We start from the raw sequence: 27,823 nt of genomic DNA on the forward strand, positions 1-27,823 counted from the left end.
AAGCATAATGACTGATAGTGTCATGGAAGCACCTGGTGCAGGCTCTGCTGCCATGGTAACAGACGATGAACAACCCCGACGACACCGTTGGCCATAAAGTTAAAGTAAAGTTTTTTTTTACATTTATTTTTACTTCTAATACTTAAGTAAATATGATATCAGAAAATGACTTTTGGTACTTAAACTTAGTACAGTAAATATCAGATACTTAATATTCTAAAGGGAGACTTTAATTTCTACCAAAGTCATTTTCTGGTATTGCTTTCAAGTACTTTATACAAGACTGATACTTACATACTTTTACTTAAGTAACATTTTCAATGCAGGACTTTTTACTTGTAAAAGAGCATTTTTACAGTGTGGTATTACTACTTTTACTTACAGTAAGTAAAGGATCAGAATACTTCCTCCACTACTGCTGATGAGAGGCGCTGGACAGAGAGGGGAGAGGAAGAGGTCTCACTCTACTTCAAATTCTACGTCCCGCAGCTTTAATGCAGCTTTAAACAAAGTATGAGACATGCATACATGTGTTGACAATAGAATTACAAGCACTATACCATGGGTAGTTTGTGAAGTTTAATGTTAAACTGCATGACTTTTTGTTCTTTTTTTCTCACACATCAGATACATTGTTAATATTTACATCCAACAGAACTCAAAATAATAATAATAAAAAACAAACAGGTTACATTGTTTCACGTCTTTTCATTATTTCAGCAACAAAAAGAGCTCATAATTATTCAGGCATTATCCTTTAACAAATATACAATAAATGTCAAAAGAAATGTGCTGTAGGTCTATATATATGTATATGTTTAAAAAAAAATAAAAAAAAAAAATAAACGTGACAGTCTTACAAAACACAAAACAACAAGGGTGAAAACAAACATCTTTAGGACATTCAAAATAATAATGAAATGTGTCTGAAAACATAAGTATTTGACAGTGAAACATGAATACATGTAAATGCCATTTTCAGCATGCTTTGCAGCAAGTAGCAGCACTTACACATAATAAGAATGATAACAACAATAATAATAATAATAATTATAATAATGATGATAATATTATTATTATTATTATTAATAATAATAATAATAATAATAATGAAAAAGGAAGGATCTCATGAATAGTAAATGTGTCACAAAAAGACAAAGTAGTGTCTCAGTGTTTTTTCACACAGCAATTACAGCAATATCAAACTCTGTCAGCGGTTTGAACCACAGACCACTGCTTAAACTAAACGCTAGCACACGTATCGAGCCATTGCAAGACAACAAGGTGAGCACGGGACAAAAGTCTCACACGTTTTACTCTATCGTATTAACCACCATTAAGAGTAAACACTAAATTACCTTCCACGCCTCGAGGATTTGTATTTTCACATTGAGCACTAACACAAGTATTTTCTTATCTTTATTTATTTTCTCCAAACATACATTAATCTGACATGTCAAAAAATGTGTACTTTCAATTGACGCACATTTGCTGTGTCTAGAGGACTTGTGTGTAGGAGGCAGTATCCTGAAAATTGGCTCGTCAAGCACATTAGCTTATGTATGGTTTGAAATGAACAGTCACAGTGTAAAATGGATTCTGGAAATAAGCGGAGTGCTATCACATATATAACTAAGCATTCTATAAAAAAATACAGTAGCAAGCTTTTTTCTCTTCAGTGTTTCTTACTGATTTGAAACTATTTAGGCTATATTAGTACAAATCATATAAAAAAAATAATAGATATTTAAATATGTTAAACGTGTGGGCTGTCCTATGAAAAATATGTCCCTTTTAGGTATGAGTAGAACTATTTGAACTGTTTTTTCCCCTCCAGGACAACCCAAGTATATGTGATTGTCTTCACCTAGTGCACCTGCATAAAGAACGACTCCTGTTGGTTTTAGAACTCCGCAAAAACACACAGGACCCACAATGCAATGGATCTCAAACCAACCTCCATGAGGAACTTAAGTTTTCACATACAGTTATGGAAAATACCCATATGGCAAGCCATGATGTAAACTGGGAAAGTGTAGCATATTGCCAATCAACTATGTTTACTTCCCATTAAACAAGGTAGTAGCAAATGGACACAAACGGAATGAAACTATATGTCTTTGGCAACTACTGTTAATAAGATAATAATAATAATAATAATAATAATAATAATAATAATAATAATAATAATAACAATAATAATAATAATAATCTGGATGGATGGATAATTGTACATGGAGGAATATCAGATACTGTTGGAACTCAAGCCCTTTGTATTTCTTGGTAGCTAACGAGGATAACATTTGCCTCTAATAGTCCGAAATATCCAGTCAAACTCCATAACAGCAAAGCTATTATGGAAAGTAATGAAGGATTCAGTTGAGAGACTGCCAATTCACATCTTCACATAACAACCCTGTCACTAACGGTAATTAAAGGGGTAGTCCATGTCATTATAGATTGATAATTAGCTTTACAAACCAAATGGCAAAAACATTTTTTTTCTTTTTTTTTTCCCAACAGAACACAGCCAATCACACGCACAGAACAGTATATGACTTTCAAAGAAGCAAGCATTTGATTGACAGACGAACAGAAAACAAACAAAAGAAGCACGTCGCTATAAAAGGTCACTACCACTGTGGGAAATGTTAAAAAAAAAATGATACAAATAAACGAAGAAGAACAAAATAACATCTTCTTCAATGACATACTCGGTACACGGTTTAGACGACTGGCAAAAAAAATCAATCAAAAACAAACAGGATGGGTGGGCACTGGTGAGGGGGTGAAGGGTGCTGGGGGAGGGTGGTGTTGGCTACGCTAACATCAAAAGGTGAGCAAGGGTCCCACATACAGCCTCAGTGGAGCAAGCAGTGCACAATACACAGGGGATTGAGGGCCACATATTATTTTCATAATGGCAAGGGGAAAGCCCACATGTGGTTTAAGCTTTTAGAGCAAACAGAAGCAGAGTGGGAATGGATGCACATCCGTTCAGCAGAGCTTTGTTTTCCGTGAAGCGTTTGCCGCACTATCATGTTGCCTCTTGCAGAGCTGAGAGTAATGCGGCATGTCACACGGATTGCTCCTTGGGGAATGTGAACGGGGCTCGAGGGTCAGGGGCCGGGAAGCTGGTGTTGGAGTATGTGGGCTCGTTGGGCGGTTGCTGCGTGTAGGCGTGCTGGGGCAGGAAAGTAACGGGAGGGTAGGCTGGAGCGGGCTGAGACTCGGGGAAGTGTTCCATGTTGCAGACGCGCTGGTAGCTCATGTATTCGGCTGGGTTCAACAGCTCTTCTGGAAGCCTCCCAGAGTCCTGCGAGGAGAAGACAGAAGAAGGAGAAAAAGAAGACAATACTGCAGGGTCACAGGGTTTTCTCAGTCAGAGGAAGGTTGGCTGAAGCCGAAATGGAGCGTCATCACATCAGTACTTTACAGTGCACAGCAGAGCAGTGAGTATTTTATACACACAGGTTCACTAAGCAGTTTAATTAACAGATATTCAAAACACTATTTGGCAATGTCACATTTCAGTAGTATTTTCCTACTGATTAACAGTATACAAACCATCATTATAATACATATTTATGCGCATGTTTCTGCGCCGCAAAAAGGGTTGGATTGACTAATATCTAATATCTGTATTCATGTTTGTTTTTATAGTGCTTTGAGTTCTTAAAATAATATTGTTCATGTGCAAACATCTGTATTAACTTGTCAAATTGTAAAAAGAAAATTGGGATTTATAGTCACACATTTCTACTTTTATGTTTATAGTAAAGGAAAATTGTGGGAGCAGTCCATTCATTACAGGACCAGATGTGGTATTAAATATGTCTGATGTGCATTACTGGCCACTAACTCTTGCTCACTGAGGGCCCCATTTCCATGAATCAGAAAGGTGCAGATACAGATGGTGTAGACTGGTTTAGGCCAGCTGGAGTTTTAGTAATGTGGCTCTGCAGTGGGGAGAGGGGTTGCATACAGAAAACAGTGGAGGTGTTTGGTTCAATGCTTGTGTCAGTTATAAAGCATTAAATCATCTGGATTTGAATCTGGATGTTACAACTAACGTCAAATAATGAACATACAAAACATTTATCAGTTGCCTGTATTTGTTTAACTGAACAAATGTAAATGATTGCATTCAGTTTGGTTAAGCTTTCATGTCTCAAATGATGCCAATGTTAATACTTGGAGTAAAACAGTGTCTTTTTTAAAAAGGCACTCCAGCAATTTAGCATTTATTGGCCTCACAGAAGACAGATTTAAAAAGGAATGATCAAAATCGATGCAGCAGAGGCATTGGCCCTCATTTATGAAATGTGCGTACGACCTAAAACAGGCGTAGGACGGGCATACGCCAATTCCTATGCAAAGCAAGGCAGTTATCAATTTGAATGTGAGCGTAGGCTGCGATAAAATCTCACGTGTGGTCTGAACTCGTGTACGCAAGTTTTCGAGTCAGTGTGGACTGGGCAGCATATAATCAGTTTAACAGGAGAAGGATAAGTCATCAGTTGATCACTTATCAGCATTGGCAGATCTGGATCTTTTAGAGGACCTCTATGCGCCGGTACAACAGTGCACACGTACGCGCACGTACGCGCACGGGCCACGGTGCAGCGCTCCATCGCATTGATTAAGGGCAGATGGCTCTGTCTTGCATCAGCGGGGGGGACCCTACTATACACTGCAGACAAAGTCTGCAGTCGGGTTTGTGTGTCAGGGCCTTAATATGGATCAAGCTCCAAAAGCACCGGCTCCTACAATTCCCATAATGCAACTCAATGACATCTTTTTATTTGACACTCTCTGATTGGCAAATGCCCACATCTATCAAACCCCAAGTTTGTAACATATGCTTTCTTATAATTGTAAAACTCAAGCCCAATCCAAAATGACTCTGATGATGTCATCTGGGTCAAAAAGCTAGTAAAATAAAAAATGAATCATTTCAGTTTTAGTTTTTTAGCTATAATATATCTCTACTGAAAAAAGAAGGCAGCATGAATTTCTGTCAACTCTTGTGACGTTAAAGCACAGATAGTGAACAGACCTGACATGAGATGGCGCTGTGCTGTAACTGCTTTATATCAGACACTAAGAGTGCAAAGATTAAACGTTAAACATCATGGTTATTATCCAACCATGTATTTTGTATATATGTGTAGCTCAGTGCACCCATGTATTTAATACATTATGATGTTTTATTATAAATTAAACTAGCCATCAATATAACAGCCTACAAGTCCAGCTGAAATTATTAGACCATCAAACACACAACTGTTTGGATTGTTTCTAGAGTGGATAAAACATGTTTTTCTTAAAACAAGGTTGATTTCATCCGGACTTATAGCTATTACAGAAGCAGAAACTTCCGTTACCTTGGATGGTTTAGACGTTATGGCTAATAATCAAAATCCTTATGGAGAAAATCTATGGGATGTTTACTTCCAGATCCACACTGTTGAGCCCTATTATCTGACTGTTTATCTTTCAGAATTCAAAAGCAATGCTTCTATTGCTTCGTGAAGGTTTATAATGGCTGTAAGATCGTTCATGGAGCTGTGTACACTGTGTCAGTGTCAGGCAGCATGCTGATGGCCTTGTATAAACTTGAACTCTTGTCACCCAGCTGTGACTTGGAGTTCTGTGTTAGAGTCAACAAGTCTGTAGAAAAGTACCAAGGTTGTATTTGTTTTGCATCATTCAGTGCTAGCAGAGCAAATTTTTAATCAAGGTACTGGCACTGGATGAGGAATGCTAAAACTGTGTTGTGCTTTGTAAGTGCACATCACACTCAAATTGCTACATTATTTGAATCCACTGAAAGAAAAGGCAATCGTGCAACCCACTTGCGGGTGACATGTACTGGTTAAATTTGGCTTAATGAATGAATAATTACTGAGAATCCCTTTACTGAATTAAAAAGTATGCACCAATATGTGCCTTGGGTGGGTGAAGAGTCAAGTTAGTTGTATTTTGCTATTCAATGTGTATTGACACTGTTATCCAGAATGCTCCCTGCTCATTCCAACAGAAAGGATATTATCCTGTAGCACAACCCAAACAAAATGCAGGGCAGAAACAAAAGGGCATTTGTGGCAGTTAAAGGTCACTGATCTTGATCTGCACAAACATGAAAAGAAATATAGTGCCCTAAACTGTTTTATGTGTTGATTTCAGTGCTTGGCTGGTTGAAAACATGAAGAATCTGGCTTTTGAACAACATTAGGGCATTCGGGTTATTTCAAGATATTTGCAGGGTCTCCCAAAGAATGTTTAGGGCCAAACCTGATCAGAATTAAATCTCCCATCTCCCCTAAATTAAAAATCACTGCAAGATAAATGAACCTGCTGCATTCAATATGTTTTTTAGCAGTTTCCTTCTTTTGGACATTTTATGCACATTAGTGATAAAGGGCAAGATGAGAAATGATAATAATAATGATAAATATTATTTTAATTGTTGGCTCTCTGTAAATTATAGAGTGTGGTCTAGACCTACTCTATCTGTAAAGTGTCCTGAGATATATATAAAATTGAAATTAGTTGAATTTTCCATTGTTCTTGTGTCTCCTAGTGGCCCAAGGGCCCTAAGCAGCTCTAAACTCAGCATTACTTTTGAAGGAATTCATTGAATATGTTTAGTGTTTTCAAAGGAAAAGCATTATGATTCAAACATGATTATGAAATAACAGCAGACATGCAAAAAGAAAACATGGATGACAGTGAAAATGGAACTTACGAAAACTCCTCAAGCATCTCTACATCTACGAAAACGATGATCCCAACTCTGCAAGGGTTTCGGCTGGGCAACAAAACCACAAACAGACTTAAATCTGTCTACATTTTCTTGCGTGTGTTAAACAAAATATAAAAACGTGAACATTTACTTTACACAATAAAGCTGCCATAGCACAAATATATACTTATTGGGTAAAACATGCAGACGAAAACAAGGAATTTTATTAAGCAGGCCATAAACACACCAAAGTTCATCTTATAAAAGCCCAACTTGTGTGTTGTAACTATTTTGTCTCAACTAAAATTGTATCTTCTTTCAAACGATGTGCTCTTAATTGTTTGTGTGTGTTGTAACAGGGATATTAAACAACATGTACTTTGAGAGATGCAAAGAATAAAACAATTACCCAAAGAAAAGGCTCTAATTTAAAATGACATCGTGAGGGATGAATGGTTAGATAAGCACAGTGGCTCTCAGGAAGACAAAGGGTGAGTGGTGATGGTGTGTGAAGGTAAATTGGTGTTTTCACAGCAGCAGACATGCAAGTAAACCTCTCCTGACACACATGCTGCAGACACAAGCGTCTGGAAAGCTTATTTGCTTCAGGTCAGTATCAAGGACCACTCAAGCAGCTGAAGAGAACTTTCTACTTTGTCAGGTTATTAATTTCTTTGCTTGCTGAGAAGACCTTGGCGAATTCAAGCAAAATTAAAACCAACAGTCTGAGGCACAGTTTTTTTTTTCCTTTCCAACTTATAGGTTGGCCTCAGGACATTTGGAATTCAGACCTGAAACTTAAGCAAACTGCTTCAGATAAAAGCCTGACTCCATGTTGGGATCAGAAAGTCCTCACCCAGAAAACGACCATATAGGTCGACTGCAAGCAGCTCATTACATCCCATAATTATGGCTCTTGTTAGGCGGTGACCTCTAGTGGCTGTAGTAATTATCGCGAGAGCAAACGAGGTGACAGAGTATAAAAACGCCTAATCTGCATGAGCAGGTTGGGGGGGTGGATGGGTCAAACAAGCACAGGACTCTCACCCAGGAGACCGGGGTTCGTGTCCCATGTGAAACCAAAAGCCAACTGTCACATTTTTAAACTAACAGTTTTACGGACCTTAGTCCATGCCATCACCTTACACCCTTATTTTAGTAGTTTTATGTGACTTTAAACCAATCCCTGATGTTTTAGTAACTAATTCGTGTTGCCTAAAATTAACAAGTTCCGTTTCACAACATTTACTACAGTACGTGTTTCAAACTGTGCCCCTTACATTTACAGTCTCATGATTGAATTTCCCAAGTATGTGTGAGTATAAGTATGCCCGCCGATGCTAGCATGCAGCTAGCAGGTTGCACTCTTCTCAGGACTGAGGACTCCGGTAAGAGCAGGGGAGGGGGGCTCTGTATGTACGTGCATGAAAACTGGTGTAATAACGGGACAATTAAAGATAAACACTGTTCCCCTGACCTCGAGTACATGTCTGTAAGATGCCGGCCTTTTTTTCTACCGAGAGAGCTAACAGTAGTGATCATCACGGCTGTGTATATTCCACCCGACGCCAATGTAAACACGGCGCTCTCTCTCCTGCTGAACACCAAAAACGAACAGCAGCGGGCCTACCCCAACGGTGTTCATATAATCGCAGGAGACTTTAATAAGGCCAACTTGAAGCACATGCATTTTAATTGCATTTTGTGTCTGTTAAGAGGCACAAAGGCACTATTTAAAATATGCCCCCACAACTGGCATTTTAGCTAACTGGGAGCTCTGTCCATAGCTGCAGCAACTCCAGTTTGCTAGCACCGATTTTGGTCATTTTTTTTCCTATCGATAGTACTCGGAAAAATCTAGCGATCAAGATTCAGGTAAACAACGGCCAGAGTTCTCCTTTAACACATATGTCCTTTTTTAGTACACAAAACAAAGTTAGAAAATGACATTATGTGGGTTTACAGGCATATGTGCCAAATATATCATGTATTATATAATATTTCCCAAAATGTCAAACTATTTTTAAAAAATGTATCGTGCATCAAGCTTACACAAAGCTTTTTTTGTCTTTATTCCAGAGTGGTAGACATTTAAAAAAAAATGTTTACTGCACAGAAATGAATATTGTCGTTAGCAACCAATATCTACAATAGACGGATAGATCATACATACAAACTGACTTTCCACAGAAAGTTTGTTTTGTTATCTGTTCACTTTATGATAATTAATTTGTTACATTACACCAAATATTAAAATATTAAAATTGTGAGTGCCTCTTTTATTATTAAATAAGGACGAGCACCTGCTATGTATGTATCAAACTTAAGTGGATATACAATGCAGGGCACTGCAATGGATTATCAGGTGGGTTCCTTTGCATCAGAGAAGTACAGTAGAAAAGGTCAAATACATTCCAAGAGGCACCACAGTGCAGTCTGAGCTGCCCACAATTACACATTTCTATAACTGCTGCAAGCAACAGATCTGCTACACTGACAGCACTCCTACACTCAGCTTTACATTTATGTGAGAGCATGCAGAACCCAAGTAGTTTCCACGATAAACAAAACTAACAAACAACTGCTGTCAGATTCAAAAACATTTCTGCATCACTTTTAACCATCTGTTTATTCTACAACTGAGGGCATCAGAGCTAGACCTTTTCAAATCCCACACGTTGAGCCTTTACATTTCTCCAACCATGTCCTTAAATGGCCCCAAATTACAGTCTGTAACTTTTAGATTTGCCTTTTTGGTTTTGGCTTCTTACACATGTTTTATTGAAACTGATTTTATTCATGTATTTCATTTAAATGGGATGTCTCCGTATGCCTGTGTGCCAATTGGCAACTGCTGAAGTTTGATCTATAATATTTGTTAATACCTCTTTTTATGACTGCAGACTATTTCACTTTAGGGTGATCTACAGCAGAGGTCAAGCTGAATATGTTTTTTTCTGTTTCTAAGCATTTCCACAGCTTCAACATCAAACTCTGGGCAGTGGGCCAAGGATTTGGATGATTGAGAATAATGGCCTGAAGACATATACTTACTTTAAAAGGTCATTATGGGAAGAAAGACAAAAAATCCTTTAGAGGGCTTTCACACCTAAAAGTCCGAACCAAGGCCAGAACCAAGGTTCATGTTTTTTGCATTTGATCCGGTAAGTTTTGGTTTCACAGTGCAGTTATGCAAGCGCACTCAAGATCTATACGTGACACAACTAGGTCTGGCCGTCATCACATATGTGAGCTGTGTCTCCTGATACTTATAACTGATTGGTTTGTAGACGAGCTTCCCCCATCCTCTCAAGTATCTTTTTGTTTTGTTGTGATGTTGAGAAGCAAGACACAGGAACTTTCTTTCTGCATCATTTATTCAGAGACAAACGGAAACCTACACTGTACATTTACTACCACTTAAGAAGTAAAAAGCTGATTTATTCTTTGCTCTGATAGCCAACAGCTGTCTGCTCTGAGTGCATTCACTGTCACACACTCTCTCACGTACACACTAAGCACTGAGCTGTTCCTTAAAGGAGCTTTCCCGGTCTTATCACACAACGATAGCCTGCCAGAGCTTCCTGTATTTGGTCTGAAAGTCTGAACCATCCAAAAATGCGTTCACACTATAAATGAACCAGACCATGGTTCAGTTTGATCCGGACCGAGACTTCCTCTTTTGGTCGGACCAAATTTCGGCCGTTTCGGACTGTGGTCCGGGGGAGGTTTCACACCTGTAATTTTGGTTCGGATCAAATTGAAAAGTCTGAAGGCCAAACAAGGTAGGTGTGAAAGCTCCCTTAAGGCTCCTGCACACTGCCTGCATGGCGTGAGCGTGGTGTGAGCGTGGCGTTTCTGTTGCGTGGCGGCTGCATGGCGTTTTCTATGTCTTTGCACACCAGAAACGTGTGTGACGCAGAGCTGCTGCTGCTAGCCTTGTCTGTACACATGTATAAAATGAAATAATAGCATGTTCTTCAACAAAGTCACTTGATTTGGATCACCCTTGTTCGAAATATGGGTTGTGGAAATGTACTGCACTCAAGCAGTAGGATACTTCATGTTAATCATAAATATATACTGATTTGATTACAGCAAAGACAACGTCGGCAGTATTGATGGCAAAATAGGCTACAGAATATTTCGTTCTGTATTGACAGGTGCTATATTTGAAAATCGATAATTATTATTATCTTTTTAAATTACGTTTATATCTGCATTTATGTCAAAACCTAGAGACTTTCAAACATAAAAATGTCATTTATTAAATGTATTCGTGTCAAAATGACATATTAACATCTTTTCGAATTCTATTTTGCCTGGAAACGCTTCCAACACGCTTGCGTGTCGTGTGAAAAATAGGCGTCGGCCCTATTTCTAGCATGCACATGTTTTTGGCACGGCTCAAACCGCGCCTGAGACGTGCGTGTCATGCAGGCAGTGTGCAAGCTCTAACCTGCTAACATGGGAGCCGAAATAAAAACTGACACGCCACGCAGCTGACCCGCTCACGCCACGCAGGCAGTGTGGAAGAGCCCTTAGACTTTAGGAATGAAAGCAGCACCAGGCAGGTGTGTCATGTAAAAGTATACACATCGTATCAGCCTAAGTCACAAAATTACGGAAACGAAGATAGAAGCTTCCCATCCTTGACTGACTAAGCCCTCTGTTCAGAGAAACTTTAACCAGTGTCTTTCCAAAAGCTCTTATACACACTGACTTGTGGCCACTGCCTGGTTCAAACGGGACTGTCCTCCCCCGAAAAACGCCCACATAGGTCATTTGTTCAAGGAGTAAAGCAGGAAGTAATGTGACAAAGTTTAAGAGCGCCAAATTTCTGTGTAAGTAGGGAAACTAACAGGACATTCACCCCAGGGTTCGTGTCCAGTTTAAAAACTACACGTAAACAGGGAGGTTTTTTTTACTTTACGGAACAAACAGGAGCAACACTACGTTCCGCGTCACATGCGTAACCGGAAGTGAAGTAACAAGATACTTTTCTAAACTTATTGAAATCGTTTTTGTGCCTAAACCTAACCAAAATTACAAGTTTGACATTAACGACGTGTTTAAAACCGTGCCCATTACGCTCTGTGGTTTAGATATGAGGTCATGTTTCCTGCCGCCGCTAGGGGCGCTAATTTATGAAACGCTCCTGTGGCTTGTATTACAGGGGAGGAATAAACAACCTACTGTATATCGCCGTATGGTTTGTAGGACTTGTTGGTTAAATAACATTAAACTGAAACAACACTGACAACAGAAGTTAATTGAAAACATCAACTTTTAACGCTACTGCTCTCACTCTAATTTATTCCTGATGTTTAACACTAGACAGAAACATATGCCACATCTGCTGACACAGAGATGTTCAGTAACATCTGGAGCATGAATGTTGCTTTCCCTTTACAGGCAGTTACAGGATGAACTGGGATTGTGTCCTCCTGATGCCCATGTTTGATGCCACCTCTTCTTTCCAAATGATTATCATAAGTCATTTTAAGCTCACTACTTTTGCCCATCTTGTACTTCTTTAGATGGACCTTGCACTGCATCAGCTAACATTCCTTATTCCATTACATCACCATTCTGTAATAAAACAAATGTATTTCAATAGAGCAAAATGTATTGTTGACAGATGATAGATCTACTCAGTTATGATGTTAAAATTTTCCCTTGGTATATCATAGAAGAACCCCACAGTGCATGCGTCCTCTCTCAAATCTACATTTGGTCATACTATATGGAGCTCAGCGCAAATTCTTTCAGGAAGACTTCTTAAACATAATCACTTTTCACTCCCCTGAATGGATCAGCTGTAGAGGTGTTCACTTTTGTCTTAACCAATCAGAAGCGGCCATGAAAATCACGAGCCAATCACTGCACGACATTGCTGTTTTAAACCTGTCTCTCTCTGCTGCTCAGTTGTCATTTCAGGATAAGAGCACAACCCTCCTCCTCCCCTTGCTCCTCCGGGCTTCATCAAATACGGCTCCTGGGTCCTCATCCGGCAGGCTACTACCGACGGCGTTTTGGTTTGGGTTCCAGGCTCCTCACGCCACCATCAGTGTCTAGACTCCATCGGGGGGATTATCTTTCGGCTTTCTACCCCTTTAAATAATTATTATATTTTTTATATAACGATGGAGTCTAATCTCCAAAGACTGTACATTTCAAATCACGCATATGTTCAATAAATCATTGCATATCTGCAACAAAGTCTCTCCTGATTGAAATGCTTTTAGCTGACAGGAGATTTCTGTTTTGAATAATGTATGGTTTTGTGGTATCTGAAAGTCAATATCAGAATACAAAGAATGAAGAAAAATGTTGTCGCTTTATCCTCACATGTTCACGTCTCTGTCTGCTGAAAATCAACACAATGTCTTTAAAGTGTTCATATTATGCTTTTTGGCTTTTCCCCTTTCCTTTATTGTGTTATATATCTTTTATGTGCACGTTATAGGTTTACCAAGTGAAAAAGCCCAAAGTCCACCCCAAAGGGATTTACCATCTCCAACAGAAAACACTGTTCACAAACTGCTCCAAACAGCTCTGTTGTAGTCCAGCCTTTACTTCAGGGACGAACGTGCGTCACTTTGAAACACACGTTATAATGCTCGCCTTGCTGCTAGCATGCTCTGCAACTGACTAGCTAGCAGAACTTACTGTGCATGTGCGAGGAGCTGCAGTACAACAAATCACTGCTGTTTTCTGAAAATTAAACCACATAAACCTATTCTGGTACAACCTCTAAATACAATTATGAACCTGAAAATTAGCATAATATGAGCACTTTAAAACAATCAAATAAGACAGCATCTTGTGTTCTGTCCAAGTCTGGATCCACCTAATAAACAAAAACGGAAATGAAAAAAGGTGAAAAGAGAAAGGTCTACCTAAAATAGATGGATGACTTCACTTTGATACCATTTATTTACCTTATTGCTTTCTGCATTCATAGTGTTTATTCTGACAAACATCAAGAATCAAACGTGAGACAAAACATACTTCAATGTGCCCATTCAGCTTCCACAGCTGCTTCAGAACTCTTCTATGAAGATTCAACAATTATTCAAACAGCAAAATGCAACAGGAGGCTGCAGCTGCTTTGCTCGTGTGATCTGGAGAAGTTGTTTTATTGTTAACGCAACAGCACCTGTGGCTTTTCTACTATGTTGCTAGATTGTAAGTGGCCAAAAAGTAATCAGGTCAAGATGTTAGATCCAACATTGGAGTTCAGCAACCCATTACAGAGTTGATTCTAGGTCAGTCTTGCCACTGTTTCTCTTTCTGTCAGGTCCGACTTCTTCTTCTTTACTGAAATAAAAGCTTTGGGATTTATTTCCAGCTTCGTACAAATGCAAAGTGAAAGAGGACAAGAAGAAGGACATTTTTAAAATGCATACATTTAAGATTGAGTGTTCATCTAAATGAAATCTGGCTCACCTTGAAATCATTTTTTTTTTTAGAGTAGATAGCATAACTTTGGAGAAGTTATGCTATCTGGCCTAAATAAGTTTTCATATCTAATGATGTGATAACTCTGCCAAACCAAATGAATGTTAGAAAAATACAATCAGGCTGTGATTAACAGCTGGCTGATATATTTCACTGATTACCTTCAACCCACTGACCAAAAGTGAACTTTTATTATTCTTAAAGAATAAAATAATGTTTTTTTGTCACCCTGGATGTGAACTAGTAGTTCAGTCTTTGGCTCAGCAAACACAGATTTCATTGAATGGTGTGACCTCAGGAGTGGAGCCAGTGAAGGCGAGGTTAATACCTTATAACAAACAGGGAAATTCACCAGGCACTTCTGTCTGTGCTGCTACAGTCCTATTTTATCCATCACAGAGCTGCTAGTCTTGCATTGACATACATTCCTCAATAGCGTTGCGGAGGAGGGTCTGGCTAGTCCACAGAGCATTCCAGGATGGAGGAAAAACGTGCTCTGGTTTATTGGCATTTCTTTAAACCAATTCAATCGTCTTGGGCGGTGCTAAGCCCCGGACAGAGCCCCGGTGCCGCTGCAAAATAGCCTTGAGAAAGAACTTGTTTCGGTGGAACGTGTACGTTCAAAAGTTGTTTTAGTCATGCAACAGAAAACTCAGAGTGAGATAGGTTAGCTAGCAGTCTGGATTTACCCTGCAGAGATCTGAGGAGCAGTTAACCCTAGTCCTCATAAATCCACCAGATTTTAAAATGACAACACAAAGAAAGAGGAATTGTGTGGGAAATACGGCCGAAATGAGGGACATCTGGTGGAATTTCCAGCGCCACCTGAACAATCCCGGAAGTGGAACATTGTGGATATAGACTACGGAGCTGCTGACTGGACACCTTAAAGGAGAACTCCGGGCAATTTTTACGTCAATCTTGATCGCTATAAGTATGTGAGTACTGTCGATAGCAAAAGAAAACGAGCCGAATCAGTGCTAGCAAAATGGAGCTGCTGCAGCTAATGCCGAGAGCTCCCACTTAGCTAAAACGGCAGTTTTGGGGGCATATCATAAAGACTGCCTTTGTGCCTCTTTAACAGACACAAAATGCAATTAAAATGTCTGTGCAACATGAACAGGGCCCTTACATGACAATAAGAAGCGTTTTCAACTCAGACATTGTTTAAATTCACTTACCCTGTTAGCTGCTAGCTAAGCCGCAAAGCAAAAAAAAGGAAACATAAGCCTGCCGTCCCAGCGATCATTATGGGGAATGTACGGTCTCTGGGAAATAAGATGGACGAACTGGCGGCGCTCATCAAGACCCAGAGGGAGTTACGCGAGTGCAGCATACTGTGTTTTACCGAGACATGGCTGCATTCGCACATCCCAGACCATGGCGTGGCGGTACCCAGCTTTCTGACAGTTTGGGTGGACAGGGACGTTACAGAAAGCGGTAAGAAGAAAGGAGGGGGGGTTGCACTATATGTGACTGAAAAGTGGTGCAATCCCGTACACGTGAATGTGAAGGAACGTTTCTGTAGCCCGGACATTGAACTGCTGGCTGTGGGGTTTCGCCCGTATTATCTCCCGAGGGACTTTACGTCCGCCATAGTGATCGCTGTTTACATTCCACCATCTGCTGATGCGGAGGCAGCTGCTGACGTCATCCACACCACTGTCTCACAACTTCAGACGCAGCAGCCCAATGCCTTCATGGTTATCACTGGGGATTTTAATCATGTTTCACTGGATAAATCCCTCCCGGACTTTCAACAATATGTTAACTGCCCCACAAGAGACAATAAAACTCTGGACCTCCTGTATGCTAATGCCAAGGATGCGTACAGTGCTACTGCCCTTCCCCCCCTTGGCAAATCAGATCACAACCTTGTCTTGCTGTCTCCTGAGTATGTTCCTCTTGTACAGAGGCAGCCTGTCCAAACAAGGACTGTGAGGAGGTGGACTCAGGAGGCTGAGGAGGCTCTGCAGGACTGTTTTGAGTCTACACACTGGGACGTGCTCTGTGAACCACATGGGGAGGACATCAATAATATGACAGACTGCATCACAGAATACATCAAATTCTGTGAGAACGTCAACATGCCCTCCCGGACATTACGCTGCTTACCCACTCAAGTTCAGCTTTCAGGTCATGGGACAGACAGGAGCTGAGGGGAGTACAGCACAAACTACGGGATAAACTGAGGGAATGTAAAAACTCCTACAGGAGGAAGATGGAGGCCAGTCTACAGGAGAACAATATGAGGGAGGTGTGGACAGGGATGAAAGAGATCACCGGGTGTGGGAGTAGAAGAAGACCAACACCAGGCAGCCATGAGAGAGCAAACGAGCTAAACTGTTACTTTAACAGGTTTAGCTCACAGCCATGCTCCCACACCTCCCCCCTCACCCACATGTGGTCTGTCCACTCCCCCCACAACTACAGCACATCTCATCTCCCCCCACAGACACTTCAAGCACCCCCCCCCCGCTTTTCATTCACACCTGGCCAGGTGAGGAGACAGCAGGAGAGGCTTCACCAGCGCAAGGCTGCCGGCCCGGATGGCATCAGCCCCAGGGTCCTGAAGACCTGCGCCAGTCAACTGTCTGGTGTTCTCCAGTATGTCTTCAACCTGAGCCTGAGCCTGCAGAGGGTGCCGCTGCTGTGGAAGACGTCCTGCCTTGTCCCGGTCCCCAAGAAGTCGACTCCATCTGGCCTCAAAGAATATCGCCCAGTGGCTCTAACATTCCATGTGATGAAGGTGCTGGAGAGGCTGGTCTTGGCCTACCTGAGGCCGCAGGTGAGATCTTCTCTGGACCCTCTACAGTTTGCCTACCAGCCTCGTCTGGGAGTGGACGATGCTGTCATCTATCTTCTGCAGCGAGCTCATTTGCACCTGGATGGCGGTGGCAGCACTGTGAGAATCACATTTTTCGATTTCTCCAGGGCATTCAACACCATCCAGCCACTGCTACTAGGTGAGAAGCTGCAGATGATGGGTGTCGGTTCGTCCACAGTCTAGTGGATCACTGACTACCTGACAGACAGACCACAGTTTGTCCGTCTGTCCGTCTGTCTGATGCGGTGGTGAGTGGTACGGTGGCTCCACAAGGGACTGTGCTGTCTCCTTTTCTGTTCACCTTATACACCACAGACTTCCAGTACAACTCAGAGTCATGTCACCTACAGAAGTTCTCTGATGACTCTGCAGTTGTTGGGTGTATAAGGGATGGACAGGAGGGAGAGTACAGAGCGCTGGTGGACAACTTTGTGGAGTGGGCTGGTAAGAATCACCTGCTGCTGAATGTGGATAAGACCAGAGAGATGGTGATTGACTTCAGGAGGAAGGGAACGGCTCCGCAGTCCCTTTGCATTCTGGGTGGAGATGTGGACATGGTTGAGGAGTACAGATACCTGGGTGTCAACATCGACAACAGGCTGAACTGGAAAATCAACAGCACTGCTGTTTACAAGAAGGGGATGAGCAGACTCTATTTCCTGAGGAAGCTGATATCCTTCAACGTGTGCAGCAGAATGTTGGAGATGTTCTACGAGTCTGTTGTGGCCAGCGCTCTGATCTCCTCCACCATCTGCTGGGGCAGCAGCATCGGAGCCAGCGACACAAACAGACTGAACAAACTGATCAGGAAGCTACATTATTGGCTGCAAACAGGAGACATTTGAAGCTGTGGTGGAGAGGAGGTCACTGAACAAACTGTTATCTATCATGGATAACCCCGACCACCCTCTTCACCCCACACTGGTCCAACAGAGGAGCACCTTCTCTAAGAGGCTCCGACATCTTCGATGTCGCACGGACCGCTACAGGAAATCATTCCTACCACAGGCAATTAAACTTTTTAACACTTCATCACTGAGTGTGAGATAAGACTCATACACAACTGCACTGAATGCACCTTGCACAACCTTGCACAATAGGTTTATCTACATCCTATCATTACTAGTGAAACAGTTGTACATTTTTACTACCCAACTTGCACATTAAGTTCATCTATATCTATTGAAACAGTTGAACATGTTATTTCCAAATTGTATATATTTTAAATATTACTCGTGTAGTATTCTATTATTATTTCATGTATATTGTTTCCTATCATTTAATGTATACTCTGTATGTGTGCTGTGTGTCTGATATTTTGCTGCTGCAACACCGTTATTTCCCATTTTTTTGGGATCAATAAAAATCTATCTATCTATCTATCTATCTATCTATCTATCTATCTATCTATCTATCTAAGATGCGTTTTCAACTCAGACATTGTTTAAATTCACTTACCCTGTTAGCTGCTAGCTGCCGTCTGGGATGAGTGAGTGTGTTCAGCCAGGCTTCAGTAATAATCATCAAGCAGCAGTTCTGTGTGTATTTGTAGCATATATATTCATTTTGTGTGCGATCCATCTGGCGTTGGTGAATAGTAGTCTCTGCAGTGGTGAACTGTGTGTTAGTTGCCTTAGCCAGGCTAGCAGGCCCGACCGGCATCCTTCTACTTCCTCCCCGCCTTCCCTGCCTGCCGTGGCCGACAACAATCCACGGGCGCCCTGCTGGTCTGGTGGATGTCCTCCAGAGGACAGTTCATGCTTTCGCAGCGAAATTTTTTGCGGCGAAAAAAAGTTTATTTCCCCCCTCAAAAATAGGTAATTGAGCACTGTAGTGGTTATGATCATATCAGTGACTATGTAACTACATGGAAACGGGCCAAATGATGCCTGTTTCTTGTACAGTAAAAGCGTTACTGAAGCTAGCTCTAGCTCCATAGTTACGTTACTCCAAGCTTCTTCCCTTGTGAACACCTCCTCTCTTCACTCTTCACACACTATGCTCCAATCTGCACACTGCGGTTTACCTTTTCCTGCTACAACTGAATTCCCATGGGACTTCAGCGCAAGACTACAGCCAGCCTCCTGTAACGCTGTTACTTTACAAGAAACAGGCATCATTTGGCCTGTTTCCATGTAGTTACGTAGTCACTGATATGATCATAACCACTACAGTGCTCAATTACCTATTTTTGAGGAGGAAATAAACTTTTTTCGCCGCAAAAATTTCGCTGCGAAAGCATGAACTGTCCTCTGGAGGACATCCACCAGACCAGCGGGCGCCCGTGGATTGTTGTCGGCCACGGCAGGTGGGGAAGGCGGGGAGGAAGTAGAAGGATGCCGGTCTGGCCTGCTAGCCTGGCTAAGGCAACTAACACACAGTTCGCCACTGCAGAGACTACTATTCACCAACGCCAGATGGATCGCACACAAAATGGATATATATGCTACAAATACACACAGAACTGCTGCTTGATGATTATTACCAAAGAATTTCTAATAAGGGAAGAAGTTCCACTCCCTCGTTACTTCCGGCTTCTGAACTGGTTGCAGTTCCACCAGAGTTCCATATAGGGGGGAACTCACAGGCCAGTGCAGAATGAATGGGACTCTATGGAGCTATACCCCTCAAAATCCACTTTTCTCAGGATATAATTTTTTGTCTAGTAATTTGAATGTTGCATTCGAAAGGGGAGGCTAAGAAAATACACACTGCTGGGTGTTAGATTTTTTTTAAAGTCGCTTTTTTGTTCTAAAAAGCCTTTTAAAATGTCAATGACGTCATACACATTTACAGCCAGAGATACTGCTTTACGGAAAGCTCTTTTTTCTCTCGAGGCATCGACTACACAGCTGACAGGTTAGGCTCTCCCTGTCAATACACGTGCTAGAAAGAGGTTTGCTAATGTTTTAAAGACCACGCCGAAATATTCACTCTGACATTCTGGCTCTGCTTCGGATGCCGTCAAGCGGGATCTCCGATCGTAAACAATAATAATCCATGTTGAACTTGCAAAAACTACAATCAAATCTGAGATTTCTCAACGACAATCAGGCGAAAGAGACAAATAGGGTCCCATTCATTTTGCACTGGACCGTGATCACCCCCAGTGGAACTCTGGTGGAACCCCAACCAAAGTAGGTACAATGGGGCTGAATAGGGAGTGGAACGGCTTTCCGTAGACAGGCTTTGTTATTACCGAAGCCTGGCTGAACACACTCACTCATCCCAGACGGCAGCTAGCAGCTAACAGGGTAAGTGAATTTAAACAATGTCTGAGTTGAAAACGCTTCTTGTTGTCATGTAAGGGCCCTGTTCATGTTGCACCGACATTTTAATTGCATTTTGTGTCTGTTAAAGAGGCACAAAGGCACTCTTTATGATATGCCTCCAAAACTGCTGTTTTAGCTAAGTGGGAGCTCTCGGCATTAGCTGCAGCAGCTCCATTTTGCTAGCACCGATTCGGCTCGTTTTTTTTTTGCTATCGACAGTACTCACATACTTATAGCGATCAAGATTGACGTAAAAATTGCCCGGAGTTTTCCTTTAAATCTATTTGTCTCAGAACTGTCCAATCTGTTGGTTGAACGTGTTTTCAGATCAGATATCACATTTCAAACATTCCTTTGTGACCTGTCCTGGGATAAAACCTGTATTTACAGTATACACACGTTGAAGACACGTTTTTTATTTCTTTTATGTAGATTGACACATCCACTGTATTAGATAAGTTAATGCCTTGGGTTCTTGTTGAATACATCAATATTACTATTTTATCAGTAGAAATGTTTAATATCCTTAAAACGGTGTAAAAACTGCCAATAAACGTAGATAATATCTCTTGTCCTAATTCACTTCTACCTGTTTTAATGATGGCCTGAAATCATAACGCTAATTTGAAACGAGGCTCTTCTTCGCTCCACTAGAGATAATATCTTTACCCTTGTTTCAGGAAAACTGAAAATATTGTAATGAATTTTTTTTAAACCCCAAAGCCAGAATAGATTATGTTTAACTATGGATATTTTTGGAAGACTGTGAGGGGCGTCCTCCCACATGCAGCTCCTAAAGACATAATATCAAAGATAAGTCTGGGATGTTAATAGGACGGTATGCACATGGTTTTGCCATATAACTACTTATGTGAGAATATTTTAATCTGCTAATTTGCATGGCGGAGTTTAGCTTCTATCAGGAGCAGGGCAGGTTAGACCATTGCTCTATTCTGACTATTCTGACTAATGAATAGACTATTCATTAGTCAGAATACTGAATAGATTAACTAACTCCTATGGAAGGCTGCATAATGAGTGCAGGCTCTCACACTGAACTCACATGTGATGTCTGTTCCATGTCGATGCCCTAATGGATTTATTATTTTGATGAAATCATTGTTGAAAATAAGCAATGTGACTTTAATGTCCCTCCCCAATCTCTGCTGTTTATTCACATTCCACATTCCGTTAACATCACAGGTTATTCATTTTGCAATTACTGTGCCGCTGTCCACCACAAATATGTATTATTTTATATCTTACATAAGTTATATTTTATCCCTATATTATAGAGTCTGCACTTTTTCACGAACCTGAGAACTAAGATTTTGACTGCTTCTCTGTAATTGTTGATATAAATATGACTATTATTAGAAGATTATTATGTTTTCTATTAACATAGTGAGGATATGTTGGTAATTAATGTCTTTGACTTGTTGCAAAATGTTGATACTGAACATATCTCCAAAATGATCACTGACTACGTATTTCATTCACAGCAACCAAGGATGATCATTTCTTTAAATGGTTACATTTATGCACTTTTAGCACTGTGTAACGTTAGGGAAAGATCATGATCTTGGTTAAATATTGGAAAATTCAGCTGTGAAGCGTGACACTTGACGTGTTTTTCTTTATTAACACTTACCCACACGCAAGACTTTGTTGCCTACATGTGAAAAGTAATTAGTACTTTATACATAGACGTAATATTTTAGCAGACACGGTTGTGGGGAAAGAGTATTGTTATCCCTTCTGTGCCGAGCCTGGCGTGTGCTCGCATGGAGTGGGGAAGTAAAACTGTACATACTAAAAATAAAATCTGTTTCATGTGAGTTGGCTGACTGAAACACATTTTCTGTGCTGCTCTTCTGTCGTATTGTCGTGTTTACGAGCAGAATGAGTGACAGAGAAGCCGCCTGGCAACAACAGATGTAATTATTAATCGTGCATGTCAAAGAATGTCTAATTGAACTGACTTATGTATAAGTCTATAAGGGTACATTGAGGAATTATTTATCATTGTGGTCCCATTGGGTAAACCAATCACCACAAAGCAAATAATTAAAACTAAGTAGGACACAAACAGTCTCCTGGCAACCAGGCTCTTTGTCCAGAGAAAGCTGGACTCTGGTTCATTGTCTCTTTGGTTTCTGTTAGTGTAAATAGCCTGGTCCTACCAGACTCTCGTACATTGTATTTGTACAGAGAGTCTGGCCTCTCTCCATTGACAAGTGTTAACTTCCTTGAAGGCGGGGACTCTGTTGAAGTTTAAAACTATTGGATTTGCCCAGAGCCACTCTGGATCTGCCATAACCAATCGCTAACGATTGGTCGTGACGTATGTCATGCACATGTGCAACAAGAGGGGAGACCGACAACAACTATCGGCTTATATTTAGCATTAGCATCGCTAGCGCTAGCCTTAGCCAACTCCTTCACCACTAACGGAGCGAGGGCCACAACATCATGGCCACCAACACAACTCAGCAAAGATTGTTCTTGCTCGGACTTTAACTTCTGGATATTCGGCAGCATTGCTGCCACAATGGACCGAATGGCTTCGCTCGCATCTTTCTAGTACACGTCCTCAACGTCATCGTTCTCAGCCACTCCCTCTGTTCACTGATTGGACCTACAAATATTTGACCGGAGAAAACCCAAGAATATACCGCAAACCCAGACGGAGTACTGAAGGGAAATGAAAATTGAGCGGAAGTAAGTAGGAGGGCGGAGCCAGGCTATACCGACGAGTGAATACATCTTTAAATTCTTGCTGCCTGGTGATGTTGAATCGCCTCAATAATGATTCCAAACGTGCAGTTCAAGATGACAAATAACAATAATGTGTTCTTCTGTCTGTTCTGTCTACATTGGTGACCACACTCGCAGATTCACAAACATACAAAACACTCATTCCAGTTATGAATTTGATTTTTTAAGGCTTTTTATGTGTTATAATGCATTTAACATCTACATTTACTCCCTGGAAGGAAATTGTTTCTAAATGAGAAGAGAATTGCTGCAACGTTATTTCAATAACACGCACTTTGCGGTGCGTCTCAGCACGTCTCAGAAATTGCTTCCAAAAAGCCTTGTATATGTTTATACTTATTACCTGCCTTAGGAAATGCCATGGAAACCAATCCAAGCAGTCTAGCAACATGGCGATTTGTGCCGTATTTTATCCCATTTTGCTCTATGTCTGTAATGACGATTTCCAGTGGTGCAGGGGTATGGGTCGGTGTGTGATGGAAGGATTTATCTCCACATGAAATGGGAGCAGCAGCTTGTACATGAGAGCGTGCTTCGCCCCACTACCAATCAGGGTTTTCAAGTGTGGCGTAATCACTTGAGAAACACATTTTGTTTGCGACAAACACATTTTACATGAGATACCGTCAATATTTTACAATATTGATGTTGTCATTGTTGTTGAGAATCAGCATAACTTTAAAAAACAAAACAAAAAAAACATCCTTATTGTAAATGCAATTGAATGGAAAGCACATTCATCTCAGTTCATGCATAAGTCTCATGTGGCTACATTGCCAATATTATTGACATTAGTAGGGATTTTAAATGTTTGCATGGCAGAAACTATCTCTGCAGATTTCTCTACATTCAGGATCCATGCATAAGAAGACTAAAAGACAAGAAGAGGATGAAGTGTTCCAAAAACATTGTTTTAAATAGTTTTTTTGTTTGCCAGTGAGTCATATTGTACATGACATTTTGTGACAATAATAAAGGACTTACTGTATATGGCTGATCTTATGATCGCTCGCAGTAGGCTAGATTTAGGGTTTATAGTGTCTCTGTCACGCCAAGGAACTGCATGCCTCTGCCACGAGTGCTATATTTCATAGAAATAATAGCCTGAAAATAGCTCTGCTTCGATCAAACTCTCTGCAGAGCTGCGAGGGGGAAATCAAAAGACGGCCAAGACTCAAGGGGAAGGTAGACAGGGGAACCATGTTGGGCAGATAAAGGGGGTCAGTGCATGTGAGAGGGGGATGAACGAAAGGGAAGGAGTGCATCAGTCTGTGTACCTTGAGGCCAAAGTCTGAGGGGAAAGGCCTATAATGGCATGCGCTAGTGTGAGCTAGGCTGGATGGTTGCATACTCGACAAGATCCCCAGGGTCAATGTGAGCAGAGCTTCGTGGGCTGGGAGAAGAGGCCAAGGCTGCAGTATCCAGCTCCGCATACTGGACATCACAGTCATTGTGGCCAGAGTTCTGGAGACAAGAGAGGTGAAAGGTGTATGATGAGTGAGGCAGCCAAAAATAGAGAGAGAGAGAGCGAGCGAGAGAGAGAGAGAGAGAGAGAGAGAGAGAGAGAGATTGACAGACGGACTAAGGGCGCTTTCACACCTGTGTCGTTTGGGCAGGTGTGAATGAGGCAATCGCACTCGGGTGCGCACCAAAAGCGAACCAAACAAGCGTACCAAGACCTGCTTGATGAGGTTGTCTCGGTACGTTTTCAATCAAACTCTGGAGCGGCTCGGTTGTGCTAATGTCTCCTGTAGTCAGGTGTGCTTAGCAATCTGTGATACAGCAGAGCAGCAAACTGTAGCAGCCTGCAGTGTTTCTCTCACAGAAATAGACTGCGGTCAAGCTCGCCGTCTGTCACTCACATCGCCGTGGTCCAACCAGCCGCTGCTAAAGTTGGAGACAGTGCCGGCAGATCAGAGAGAAGTCTCGGTGACAATGTCTGGTTATTTAAATGAAATGAGCTGGTTTGACCGTGGAGATGCAAGAAATATGCACTAGTCCAGAACACAGGACGTTCTTCCTGTATTTACTTTCCCAGACACATCCGACCAATAAGAGGAGTGAACGTTCTTGCATGGTTTGTATTGACGGAGTTTTCTGTGTGTGAAACGAAACCGAACCAAAGGGGAAATCGAATCAATTGATTCAGACCAGAGCGAACAAACTATAGGTGTGAAAATGCCCTGAGAGAGAGAAAGAGATAGGGAGAGCGAGAGAGAGAGCGAGAGAGAGAGAGAGAGAGAATGAAGACCTGATGGTCATGGTGACATTTTGAGTTTTTGAGCAGCGGTGTTAAAGTAGAAGGCCAATGGGAAAGCATGGAACAAATAAATAAAATGTCAGATTAAACTGAATGTGACAAGCGGACAAAAAGATGGCAAGGTCACACTGAAAACCATAACAGTCAGACAGAAATTAATATATGACGATAAATAAAAGGTTAGAGATGAGGAAGGACTCTGACTTTGTTTACATGCACATCATGACATTGTTCTACTATTGAGATTTAGTATGTGTTAGAATGGGCTTATTTCAGATTTGTTCTTTATGATGCTGTTGCTCATGTGTGCATTACTTAGGAATGATGCATTGCTCCAAGTTGATGGCTTAAACAAAAACAATCGCTGCAACTAAACAGACATTGGGCAAGTGTTGCAACTCTAATGCTTGGAGTAATGGTCAGCGCATGTCCAGACAATCCTTTGGGAAAAAAACTAAAATTATTTAGACTGTAATGTATGTGTCCTGATCACTGCATGAATGGACTAATTCTGGCTGTATCCGTGGTTACTGGACTGCATACGAAGGTATTTACACAACCCGTGAGCACATTCTTGGAGATGCCGGAACGCTCGCTTTAAAACTGGAACATTAGCGTGCATGTAAACGCAGACAAATACCTTCATTCAACCAGCATCTGACCACTGTGCACAAACACCAATGATTGACCGGGGAGCAATTGTCCAAGTGAATGATGGGTAAATGACCTTAATGTGGTAATCAATAAATAACAATGACAGAGTTCAGAGCTGTTTATCTAATTACAAAAATACTTCTCAGATTGTTGTCTTCTGCGCTAGAAAGACTCAAAGGCACTGGGTCAGTACTGATCTGAAAGATTTAAAATTTAAAAGAATTTAAACACACTGACAAGACATTATATGCATATAAAATACATTGTAATGTATTTAATGTAGTAAATAAACAGGAAATGTTGACATGGGCTTGGAAGACAACATGAAATAGAAAGGTAACTATGGAATGCCATTTTATTCTAAATTAAATACATGAAAAAATAAATAATAAATAAACATGAAATGCATCCTAATAATATATAAATAAATGTAAATATATTGTGGCCGGGTTAGCTCAGTTGGTAGAGCAGGCGCACATATGTATGGCGTTATATATGTGTCACATTCCTGAGCGAGTAATTGTATGTTTTCAGCACAGAGAACTATATTTTGCAAGCACATTACATTGCATTTTGAACAGAAATTAACACTCGGTAAATGTAAATGTATTTGCATGTCTTTCTCTGCTCGCAGGTAGACGCTGCTGCGCTCCGGTCATGTCTCCCTCGCTCTCAAACTCTTCTCTCTGCGCGCTCAACTCTAGACACGCTCGCTCAGATTTTCACAGTGTTACAAGTGTGCCACAAAACCAACCAATCGGAGAATTAAAGGTCAATTTTGATGGGCTGTTCATCTCCAATTAGATCGCAAGTAGCAGGAAACACATTTACAGGGAAAGATGTGGAGCAGCTTAACTAATCAAAATAATAATCAAAATAATTGAACAGCTCAACACATATGTTTAAACATATAGCGAAGTAATCAATGGTAGAAATAAACAGCTAAAAGTGGCCTACTGACTTAGCTAACAGTTGAAATGATTAGCTAAAAGTAATGGATGACTTTTGAAACATTAACCACACTTCAAGTAAAAGGTCTAGTTAGTAGAATTTCTGACCAAACCAACCTAAATGTTTACAGTTCAATTGCATGAAAATGTAATAATATTCACTTTAATATGATAGTGTGAACACATTGGGAATTGATAGGGCGGGGTATGTGAGTTTATATGACAGAAAGGTTGGAAAGCACTGATCTACAGTATTTTATATTATTGACCGACCGGTATATTACAGACATGCCTTAATAGTTGTGTTAATCACAATACCGTCGTTTGAATTACATATCTCCGTGTGTGACTAACGTCATTTTCCCCAAGCAATCTAACATTAGCCCATCATGGATAAAGTCTATGCATCCAACATATTCATCCGAACACAACTAAAATGTCACAATACAGCCACTTGTAAGAAGTTTGTAATACTGGCTACATAGCTAGATATCGTGTTTTAGTAAACTTAATTTTGTTTGCCAAGGCTATATTTTATTGGCTTGCAAAGTAGCTATCCGTTGCTAACGCTAACGTTAGCTAGCTAATTTATGTCAAAAAGCAGTAGCTAACTAACGTTACTGCCAATATATGGTTTCATTGTAAGACAGTGTAAACACATGACAACACTTGACGAGTCTTACAACACCTCTCTGGTCTCTAGTGAAATCATATCTTGGCAGTAGTTAGCTAACGTTTCTGCTTTTTGAGATAAATTAGCGTTAGCAACGGATAGCTCCTTCGCAAGCTAGTATAGCAACAGAATTCAGGTTAATAAAATACGGTAATGTAACCAAAGTATTAAAAACTACTTTCATGTGTCTATACTGT

At 40.9% G+C, this 27,823-nt stretch overlaps 1 protein-coding gene across 2 annotated transcripts in view; it reads right to left on the reverse strand.

The window, feature by feature from the left end:
* Nucleotides 1-564: 564 nt before the first annotated feature.
* The window catches only part of LOC144515244 (uncharacterized), a 92,772-nt gene continuing 65,513 nt past the window's right edge, over nt 565-27,823 (reverse strand). Inside the window, exon 5 of one of the 2 annotated variants that reach the window (XM_078245913.1) lies at nt 565-3,316. In XM_078245913.1, the coding sequence (XP_078102039.1) occupies nt 3,077-3,316 (240 nt within the window). In that variant the 3' untranslated portion in view covers nt 565-3,076. Of the gene's footprint in view, nt 3,317-23,720; nt 24,554-27,823 lie in introns of those variants that run through there. The other variant, XM_078245914.1, reaches the window with a different exon arrangement.

This window comes from Sander vitreus, chromosome 3 (assembly GCF_031162955.1).
Source record: "Sander vitreus isolate 19-12246 chromosome 3, sanVit1, whole genome shotgun sequence".
Lineage (NCBI taxonomy): Eukaryota > Metazoa > Chordata > Actinopteri > Perciformes > Percidae > Sander > Sander vitreus.